The 12,057-nt window shown below is 35.0% G+C and overlaps 1 protein-coding gene across 1 annotated transcript; it reads left to right on the top strand.

Annotated features, from left to right (window-relative positions):
- Positions 1-2,223: 2,223 nt before the first annotated feature.
- On the top strand, positions 2,224-7,656 carry LOC140227790 (collagen triple helix repeat-containing protein 1-like). The gene is made up of 4 exons (XM_072308186.1): positions 2,224-2,229; positions 4,979-5,128; positions 6,624-6,831; positions 7,508-7,656. Exons 1-4 carry the CDS (start codon positions 2,224-2,226, stop codon positions 7,654-7,656), a joined length of 513 nt encoding a protein of 170 aa, XP_072164287.1.
- Positions 7,657-12,057: the final 4,401 nt, after the last annotated feature.

Genomic DNA, 12,057 nt, shown 5'->3' with positions numbered 1-12,057 from the left:
AAGAACAGACAAACAAACAAAAAAACAAACAAACAAACAGGAAGGATAGAGAAAATAATTATGAGATATCGTAATAGTGGTTTATCTACAAGACAGGAACATGTTTATAATAGATATAGCAGTTATGCAAGGACGCCGAAATTAATAATTTCTTGAGAATGATATTTTATAAAAACATCTAGGAACTTCATTTTAAGTTTAACTTGAATATAGTAAGATGTAAGGGTGAAAAGCAACAACAATCAAGATTTATTGTCTTTTTTTAACTAAAGTAAGCTCAGATTAAAAATGCAACAAGTTTTTTTTTTTTTTTATGGTACTGTTGTCATCATTTCCCAACTCTCGAATCGGCGGATTAGGCTTTAGAGATTTTTTTTGTTTTTGTTTTTGTTTACTTATCCAAGCTAGTGTTATCCCCTCGTTCTTACAAAGTTTTTAATTCCTGCATGAATCGTTACAACCCCGGGACTATTTCGTATGCGGATAGTATAATATTCTTCCTCCATTCACATCAAGAAGCCATGATGTCATCATCTCAATATTGCATTTGTGTCTGTGGCCAAAACGCTGATTGGGGAAACATGTCAAACTATGAATCTTAAAATAGCTGTATATGAATGAAACTTTATCAGTTGTATTAACGTTTCATTTGATTATATTCAGATTGAATGGCTTCTTGGAGAGTCAGAAATTCGCACTGTATAAGACTGATCGTTTTCTACTTTTGGCTGATCCACTTCCGATATTTGACTCCGTAATTGACTTGATTATCTAGCCTTCGTATAGTCGTCGCCTTTCAAATCAAACCACGCAAATTGTATGGTAATATAACAAGATAAAAGAAATCAGAGAACTTTCATGCAAACCAAACCAACAGGGACTGAGACTAGCACTGGCAATGAAGGGGAGGGGAGGGAGAGAGGTGTACACATTTCGTGCACGGCTTTATTTTTGTCTGTCTAAACTGCAAGAACAGTTGTCATTATCTCCGCTTACACATACAACATCATGCAGCATATAATAGACAGATCTCGTTTACTTATGAGCATTGGTGAGTTCCCGAGAACCTAAATAAACAGTCGTGTTGTTGCCCGTCATATCCAATCGTATGGGGCAAAATGTTACGTACATTCCCTCAAATGAGCCTGCTTTCGGCCCAGATATAAATGGGTTTTCTTTCTTAAACTAGGACTAATCCATTGAAAGCACACAGTCGTTATGAAGAGGACACGGCATTGCCTCTTGAAAGAAAGAAAACACAAATCGATAAGGTAGTGTTCCCCAGATCTCTCTTTGAAAGTCTAACTCCTTTCAATCGATAGTTCTATGCGGCTATACATGTATAAATATTCTGCGGTAGCCATGTTTTTTAAGTGACGGATGTATGCTTGTGTATATAACTGATCTTTCTGGAGTCTAATATCCTTCTATAGACCTTTATTTTCCCTTTGGTATTCATGGTATTATACAACTGACGTTGGTTTATGAGCGAAGAACTTTTTGAGTTAATTGTCAGGACTAAGACATAAAGGATGAAGTGTAATTTAGAAGTCTGCGATGTACTCCGTTTATGGTCCCTGGCCGTCAGTCTCCATGTACTGTGCTCTCATGTACCCGGCGTGAATGCAGCAGTCGAGCAATTCAAACGACAAGTGGTATTGGAGGTAAGTGCATTTGGATTTTATTTCATTTCTGACTACTTTTCCTCAGAATATGAACCAACTGTATCATAATGCATTCGCACAAAGTAATAATGGAGTTTATTTCACTGGTATGTGTCCATTCACAAAATAATGATACACAGCGTAAAAGCAAACAATCAAATTGGGCTCCACATTATACGTACATTCATCGGAGAAGAATGCATTGATTGGTACAAAAGCTTAGTTTATAATTACATCATAATATGGAGCGTATATAGAAAAAAAAAAAGAAACTCTGTGCATGCCTATACACCGCTCTTATGCCATGGATGATTAGAAGAAAAGATGATTTTATAAACATGCTATATATTTATTTCTTTAAAAATCGCTGTTCAAGGACTCGCGAAAATTGCAGTGCAAGAACAATTCGCGTATCACGAATACTTTGGCATTGTAACAGAGTTAAGTCTAATTATTTTGTATCAGTATTGTGGCCTTTTATGAAATTAAAACATATTTAAAAAAATTTCTGTCATGGTTGAAATCACACCCTGTAGCAATGTTAATCATGAAGTTAAGAATGTCGGTAATAGTGATCTGACGACGATAATGATGATCATAATGATGTGAAAGATATGATGCTAAAAAAAACCTAGTAACGATGGGGTCACTGTTTCACAGTGGGTAAGACTCCAGACTTTCAAACCTTAATGGACAAAATGTTTTTACTCAACATATCTCTCTCTACCCAGGTGTATAAATGGGTATACCTTGCAACGCCAAGGGTAATGATAATGACAGGGTCCTCTGGTTGAACAATGGAAAAATCTGATACCAGTATACTACCCTCGATGAAGAAAATTTTGTCTTTTGAATATTTAATGTAAAAGCCTTGTTTTTGATAGTGGAATGTATTTATGGCTCTTAGTCTTAGAGAAGGCACTGTCATTTTGCTATCCGTAAGGCCAGGACATTTTTTTTTTCTTTACACATTGTTCAACAGTATACATTGCGGACAAAACGTCTAGCTTGCTACAAAGTCTTCTCACGGTAATCAAATCAAACCCGGGATCTCATCATGGATAACGAAGCCAACGTCTCAATTCATTTTACGTCCATTCAAATCAGTAATGGGGAATTTACACCTGTGCCATCCAATTTGGTGTTCATGTACACAACTAAAGGTCGTGTTTACCTTTGGGAGCAGTGACTTAAACAAAATGTTCAAGATATCACATTTGATGCAAATGAGTATAGGTCTGTTGCACCACAAAACATAGTATCATATAAAATTTTGGCGATGAAGCCTATAAAATATAAGGAGATATCAGTACTTTCTCAATAAACCGTAACTCTATGAGACGGTTTAGTTTGGTAACATTTTTATCATGTTAACATTTTGTATATTTAACAATACTTAACATCGATTTCAGTGATTCATCTTTTTATAGTGGTTGTTTTTATCCCAAACTCACATTTTAGAACTATTCTTAAGCACTAATGTTGGGTTTTTGTTTAGTGCCTTTAAAGTGTCACTTTCATGACAGATAAAGGAATTGAGAACAATATGATAGCATAACCAGCCATTATCTGTGACATTCTGGAATTTTTCATATTTATCATATTAAGAGAGAGAGAGAGAGAGAGAGAGAGATCTAGTGAATTATGAATCTATGAAAACCTGTGGTAATTTTGCTAAAGAAAATTATCAATTATCCTTGTCACATTGACAACCCTGATTTGTACAGCGTATCCTATATTGGAGAAACTGCGTGTATGAAGTGATTAAAGTAATTAGATCTGCACAAAATCAGAAAGAAGTTTACATAATGTGATAATTTTGACAAGAAAACACAAGAACATTATTTCCTAAAATACTTGTGCGTTTAGCAAATTTAAGTTAAGAACTTAAGATGCTTTTGAAAAATAGGGAACCGAAATAAACATCTATTTATGAAGAGTAAAGAGGATAAATAAAAGAATGTGTTTTTTTGTTTTCTTCAACTCCGCCTTATAAAAGAGAATCCTTGTATGAGTAGTAAACATTATCATATGAGATACTAGTATAGCACAAAAATCACAGAAATGCAGTTCTTGGCACTTGATAAGTTAGTTCAATTAAAAAAATTCAGTTCATTTCTATTCAATAATGAATTTGCAAACCATGCACCAAAATGGTTTACATGGATACAAACTTTTCTTTCATGAGAGATTTTTTTTCATGTTATTTTCATACTTCTCGTATATGAATATCACATCAGAAATAATAATACAGGTTCTTTTACCTTGTAAACAATGTGAAAAAAACGACAACACGAACAACATACATGGTAATAACACATCAGTAATGATAAATGGTTGAAATCGAATGGGGTTGAACAAAGAGAAGTATGACGGGGCCTACATGAAAGCAAGCTTGTTTGGCTGTAAGCCCCGAGTAGTCAGTGTTTGTGAAAAAAAAAAAAACCACCGGAGAACGTATACAAGATAAGACCAGGCGAGTTAATGGTGCCAAATAAGAAGAGCGGGATATGCCTATGTGATTTAAAAAAAAAAAAAAAGAAGAAGAAGAAGAAGAAGAAGAAGAAAAACTTTGATAAAAATTAATGTGAACCATTATTGTGGCCGAGCTATCTTTCGTTTATGGGGTAGAACATGATTTGCTTATAGAGCCTCATTTGGTATACGTTATAAAACTGTTGTTGCATTACAACTATCACAAGGTTATGTTCAGTAAGACACAAAAAGTAACATGTACAGCTATTATGCCATTTGGTGCCTGCCGTCAAGCTCTGGGTAGAAAGTGAGAGACAGGTAGATGGAAGGAGGAAGAGAGGGAAACGAAGTAGAGTGTGGAATTGCTAATGAGAATTCGGTGAACCTGACGGCAAGGCCCAAAACGCAATCTGCAGCGGGTTAACAAGAATGTTTGATCGGACAATAACATACGAATGATGATAAACGATAATGAACATTACGAATAAACGAATGAAGAACATTAGGAAATAATAACCTGTGTATGTTTGTGGCATGTTATAGTGTGAGAACAAAAATACGTTCTAAAATGAAAGGAAACGCTGATGCAAATATATGCTAACAATGTAAATCGTTATTTTAATGACAATATATTGTGATTTTTTTATCATTGCAGTGATTTTATCATCTACATTATCAGATTGTTAACATCAGTTACTCTGCAGTCTACTATTACCTATACTCCTGCTGCTGCTACTACTTCTACTATTACATGAACTCCCCCTCTCTCTCCCTCTCTCTTCTTGCTCTCTGTATGATATTATCGTGTTTCTTTCCTGTCTCCTCTCTTTGATCTGCAGGAATGCACAGCGGGCTCCCCTGGTCCACCTGGCCCACCGGGGCCTCCCGGGGAGCAAGGCGAGCCAGGTGCCTCGAGCAGCGTGACCAAGAACTGGAGACAGTGTTCGTGGTGGAAGATTAATGATGGTCAAGACTCCGGCCAAGTCTTGGTGAGACGAGAAACGATAACTAATTTCAATTTCAATTTCAATTTATCTTCATATTTTTCACAAATAGCACAGAAAAAAAAAATTAATCATACAATACGAAAGTTGTACAAGACATGAATTAAATGAAACTTCACCGGAATGTACGGTAGTTTGTCTCGTTATAAACAAAAAGGTCTGTATTCATAGGCCCGAATTCACGAAGGTAGTACAAATGAAACCATGGTTTAAACCATGGATAAAAACCATGGAGCGCCAAGTATCGCACGGAATATTTCGTTACGAAATTGTTCATTTCGTCGACAAAATGACGGTTTCGTTAACTAAATTATCATTTCGTGGACGAAATGTTCATTTAGTTACAAAATGTTGTCATTTCGTTACAAAATAATCATTTCATCGACGAAATGACTGATTTCGTAAAGAAATATTCAATGCGACACTTGGCGCTCCATGGTTTTTGTCCATGGTTTAAACCATGGTTTCATTTGTACCACCTTCGTGAATTCGGGCCATAGAATTGAGCTATATGGTCATAATACGAGAAAAGGGGCCTGCGTAAAAGCAAGCTTGTTCAGCCACAGGTTTGTTTCTTGCATGTGTCCAGATGGCCGGGAGAAAAAAAAAAGAAGTTATTAGTTATTAGCGTCTTTTTATATTCGAATATGTATGTTTTGTTCTCTCCCGCTTTGGTGTAGATACGAATTGAGTCCAATACAAGTATTACCACATACACAATCTTCACAAACATGACAAACAGTACGGGGCTAGGACCTACTGATGAAGGTCCAACCATGGCGCTACATTCAAACGTCCTCGCTCCTGGCACGATATATACACTTGTTTCAAAATACAAGCACACATACTTATACAAGACAAAATGTCGTCATTCTTGCATGTCCTGTGCAGGCAATCGATCTATTCAGCACTTTTTTAATGAATGACAATGACAGTTGATCGTCTTTAACAATGTTTGTTTGTTTGTTTGTTTGTATTTTATTTGCATCCTGTTTAATGTGGAGAATGTTTTAGAAAAAAAAATGTATAGCGAATTTTTCGTCAAAAAAAAAAAATCAAAGTTGAGAACCTAATTAAGGTTCATTCAATCTTGGTTTTAATTTGTGAGTGTGTGTGTGTACACAGTAACATGTAAATGTGTATAATGAAAAATGAGAAGGGTGACGTAATGACAGTACCTTATGGTGAGTTTGATTATCATCAAAATTATCCAGACATTTCCGTTCATAGTGGTCCTATAAGATTGTTCTGGTTCATGTTGGATCAATATGAAAATCCTTTTCTGTCAAATTCTCTCTGTGCAACATTAACCAACTTAGGCTACGGATTATTTTTCTGTTTATTTTCACTCTTCTGTTGCGTTACATTATAATCTAAAACATGGAATAAATCTCAGTGACAGGGTCATTTTGTTTTCGTATGCGTATACACATGTATAATCATGTTGTAAATGGACTTTAAATGCAATCCTTGAACACAGACATGCAGTTTCACTAAGGAGTACTCCGACACCTACCTTTACGTGGCCTATTCGGGCAACCTCCGGGTGGCGTACAACAACCCGGCCTGCTGTCGGTGGTACTTCACGTTCAACAACGCCGAGTGTTCGGATCCGAACAGGATCGAAGCCGTGACGTACGCCGGTGGATACTCCAGCTACAACCTCCATCGTCCTCGTGTGTTACTCGGTAAGCTGCATCCTCAAAAACTTGCAGATTCGACGTCAAATGAGTCAAAATATATGCCATGTTTAAAGTAACTTTATACTCAACACAAAACAGAACAAAAATAAATGAAAATCGGGTTGGGGGCATATTGAGAGGACTTTACAGAAATAATCAGTTTCGGTATTTTCCCAGAACACTTTGTAAGTCATATGGTTTCATGTACATAATCGTATTGCATATATCCCCATTTATTCGCACATGAATCTTCACAACGGCAATTACGCCTGGATCGTCGTGGTTCTTGTTGTTGCTTGCGGGAATTCAAGACGAAGACACTTTATCCTTCATAATGTATATCAAAATGATTTTCATTGTGACGGCTTAGTAGTGCCAGCTTTGTCGGGATGTTAAAGTTTCTGAAGTAATGACGCAAAGAACGATTTTATAAATTTGTCTTGTTTTGCACAAGCCAATGGGAAAAACAGCCGATTTGTCTGATTGGCATTAATGGTTGTGACCGATATGATATAGCACTGTTTTAATTCCGTCATAATTCCGCGAAGGTATTTTCTTCGCTTGTGTGTGTATTTATCGTTTCAGTCCGTCATCTAGTATTTTGATTGCCCATTTTTTTCTCTATTTTCTCATTTACTGCATGACATAATCAATTATTTCCATTTGTTCGTTTGCTTGTTAGGCTACTGCAAAGGGATCAGCGCCGGAAGCATCACCGTTGGGTTCTGGGTCGGAGCTTGCAGTGGTTATGGAAACTATGACTGCTACACCGGCTGGAACAGCGCGAGTCACATTATGATTGAAGAAGTCACTCCATCACCTTACGATTAGAAAAACAAACAAACAAAACAAAAACAGGAGCGAGAAAATATAAAAAATCTTCGTGGTGGTCCCTATGCTAGACACGTTAAGAATAAATGATCTGAACCATTCTACAAACATTATGAATCTCAACTATGACAGTCGCCTGCGTGCCTCTGTTCAGTTTATGACTCTGTTTTGCTCTTTGATCCTATTATTCTATATAATGATTGTAATCATATTTCTATTACTGCTATACTAGACAGTCCATGCATAAGTTTTAGCCTGAAAGCAACATTCTGGTTAAAATTCAGTATCTGATAACCATAAAGGGGTTTCCGGAAAAAAAAAAAAAAATCAGTTCATATTGTGTTCTCAATGTAGCGTCAATAATAATAATAATAATAATAATAATAAAAAACAACTAAAAAAAACCAACAACATTCGAGTCGTTCTTGGACAGTGACAACGAAAACTGGGGTGACGGAAGAATGGACGGACGGACGGACCAAATATATGTATGGTTGACATTGAAAATAACACCATCACAGTTTGGGGCTGAATTAAAGCAATTCTTCTTTTTTTTTTCTTTCTTTCTTTTTCTTGTTTGGAAAGACTGTTTTGGAATTTATGTAGGGGCCTACTTGTGGTATTCAATTCAAATGTAGGCATGTAAAAAGGAGTAAAGTTATACACAATTCACATCATTTAGTTTGAATAGAAGTATTGAGATAAGATGCATTTATCTATATAGTGTCATGTGACGATTATAAATCCTTTATGGTCATCGATATTATGTATAAGGTCATCCCACTAGACCGACACCCACGAGTCATACAGCCCATAAGTTCGATACTAGGGATAAAAACAGCCCACGAGTTCGACAGATACAACATGGGGCTTAATGTGTTGGGTCTCGTGGGCCTTATAACTTAGTGTCGAACTACTGGGCTATAATATGACTCGTGACCTGCATGACCTGTGTAACTCATGGGCTGTATGACTTGTGAGCTGAATGACTCATGGGCTGTATGACTCGTGAGTGTCGGTCTCGTGACGTGCACCCCATGCGTCTAACGCTTATTATTCACCGTCATTAACTTAACCACTACATATTGTGTGATATGCAGTCTGTTCAACCTCATGTTATAGTCATGTCTGAGCAAAGGAACATATTTATTATTCTCTTAATAAAGAAATTATTTCATTTCTGAGAGATTAAAAAAAAAACGTTTTAATCGCACTTCATTGTTGAAAGGTCTTAGCCTACATTTCCATTCAAACAACTTTTTTTTTTCCCATTTACAGTCATCCTGAAATATCGTTTAGATGTACAGTAGGTTTTTGAAAAAGGAATTATTGTAACCTATGATAATTTCTGATGAGATTTATTCTCCACGCTGTCCTATCCTACCTGTACCAACATTTAAACATAAGCCTATTAATCATAAATATGACAACTTTCCGAGTTCATTTGTAACATTAATTTTTGTCTCTTATAGCTCTAGTACAAGACAAATTGTGAAAGTACACAGTAATGTTACTTGATGGCGATGTCAAACCCCATGTCAAACTAAAGTGTTAATGGGTGATCAGGGGTGGATCCAGGAATTCCGTAAAGGGGAGGCACCCTTACAAAATGAAAGGGGGCCCATTTTTTCTTTTTATTTCTTTTGTATTAAGAGAAAAAAAATAAAGAGGGGGCGCGCGCCCGGTGCGCCTCCCTCTGGATCCGCCACTGGTGATGAACTAATGTAAGTTATAAGAACAAAGACAAAGACAAATTTGCAGTCGGCAGTACTCTTAATTCTTAACTTTGTATTTACGAAAATAATGCGCCTTTTCTTGTAGTATATAGGTCGCTCTTTTCCATCGCTATACATATACTTTTTGTCACCATTGCAAAGTATGCATTATTTCTATTATTACAATAATACATTCGTTCACATATTTTGTATCAATCTTTAAGATTCGTGTTACTTACAAATATTTAATTGTTAATGATATGATGTTAAATGCATACTTTGTAATTGTATTTCCTTTTGTTGAATGGATGGAAATAAAGCACACCTGAATAAGTCATTATTCATGCACCTTTCCATCATATGTGAATGTATAAATACCTTGTGAATATATTCTTTATATTGTATATAGGTTCTCATGGCAACCACACAGAATATATATTATGTTAGTGCCAATATCAAACCGAACAATGTAACCATCGGTAGCTACATTACTATATACCAAGTAAGAATTCGGTAAAGAGCGTAAGCAGAGATGTATATTATTATCTCAATCTAGATTAACAAATAAATCAATCATGCACATTCAAGATGTTGCTTACTGAGATCTTTGCATCTGTATTCCAGAGGAAGAGAGAAAGAGAAAGAGAAAAGGAAAATATTCCTATCTTACGTTCACTCCGTGTCAAGAGAGCCGCAGAATGTATTCCCTCAGTATCACTGGTGCATGTACAAAATTTCATACGTCGAATGTCCTCATCAGTTTGTTTGTTATATTTTGATTTTCATTTAAAACGAAATTTCCCCGCGAGAATACTATTGATAATCTAATGATAGGTACATCATTAGTCCCTATCTCATGCTTTGAGCATTGTCGTTATTTTAACTCGGATGCCGATGGATGAATCAAATGTTTTCTCTAAATGGTCTCATTTAATAATAGTAGTAACAATGATTTTAAAAAAAAAAACACTTTTATGGCGCTTAATACTGACGTTTCTAAGCACACTGATACGGAAAATATTATACAGCATTATTCCCCGCTAAAATACTATTGATAATCTAATGATAATCTAATGACATGTATGTCAAAATATCTCATACTTCAACCCCGGCAGTTGATATGCTTTCATTCTAGATTTTATGCTCCTCCTTATGGCTAGTCAACTCAATGCAGCGTTTGATTCTCTTAATGATAATGAACTATGATTTGTTTAGACGCTCCCCTACAGAATTAAGTCGGATAAATTCACATTTATCTGCTGTTTTTGATAACTTCATTGCCGATAATGTTAATTTGTCTTCGAAAGATTTATATGATGATTTCGATTTTGAATATGATTCCTCCCATATTTCTTCAAAGTATGTTACAGTTGATCAAAGTATTCACAGATCTTGTCAAAGGTTTTTCAGAAAGTACATTTTCTTTGTTACATTTGAACATTAGGAGTATAAACAAGCATTTTGATGATTTACAGATATTATTAGGTAACCAAATGTAGAAACAAATTTCTGTAATAGGTTTAACTGAAACATGGTTATCTTCTGATATTAATTTACCATATGCATTAAATGGATATGAGTTAATCGTTAATAATAGAGTGAATAGGACGGGCGGTAGGGTTGCTTTTTATTTATCAAAGAAATTTGAGTTTACTGTTTGTGATGAATTAGAAATAATGAATGATAGTATAGAGTCTTTGTTTGTGGAAATTTCCATTCCGCAAAGTAAAAACATTATTGTTGGTATTGTTTATAGACCCCCAAGTTCTAATCCTAAAGATTTTTTGGGTTGTATTATGAATCTATTAAAAAATCCCCTTTTGGTTAATAAAGATATTTTTATAATGGGTGATTTTAATATTGATTTGATTAAAAATGATGATAATACGTCACAAGAATTTTTTGAAATATTTTTGTCAGCCTCATTTTTGCCATTGATTTCGAAACCCACACGCGTTACAAATCATTCCGCCACCCTTCTTGATAATAATTGTTTTCACTAATGTTTTGCAAATTTTAAACTCTTCTATGATTTTATCCGATATGTCCGATCATTTCCCTATTATAGCATATTTTGATCTCGGGTATTCGGTTAATAAGTTTGGTTTTTCTCCAACCAGACGAAGAGCTACACCAGAAAATTTGGCTAGCCTTAAATTGGTGCTAGCTTAGATAGGGCTGATTGGTCTAGTGTTTATGATAGTGATGATGTTAATATATATCATTTAATAATTTTTCAGGGATAATTAATAATCATTTAGATGAATATATACCTAAATCAAAAGATACGTTAGTTAATTATAAAACATCCCCCAGATTTCCATGGATATTAAAATCTCTTCTTCGTTAAATTAACAGGAAAAATAGGTTATATTATAAATTTAAAATGAAAAAAAAAACTGAGAAGTCAAAAGAAAAATACACTTCCTATAGAAATACTTTAACCAAGATTATACGGTTGGAAAAGAGGAAATTTATGTTTCAGTTAGAAAAATATAGACATGATATGAAGAATACATGGAAGATTTTGAACCAGGCCATGAATATATCAAAAAAGAAATCAAATATTACAAAAATAAGATATGATAACAAAATATATGAAGATCCAAGTGAAATAGCTAATATATTTAATTCTTATTTTTCAATGATTGGGGAGAATTTGGCAAAAAGGGTACCACAGTCAAAA

The sequence above is a fragment of the Diadema setosum genome, chromosome 4, assembly GCF_964275005.1.
Source record: "Diadema setosum chromosome 4, eeDiaSeto1, whole genome shotgun sequence".
NCBI classification, from domain to species: Eukaryota; Metazoa; Echinodermata; class Echinoidea; order Diadematoida; family Diadematidae; genus Diadema; species Diadema setosum.
The sequence above is the reverse complement of the archived record's forward strand: the minus strand, read 5'-3'. Positions and strand labels throughout refer to the sequence as shown.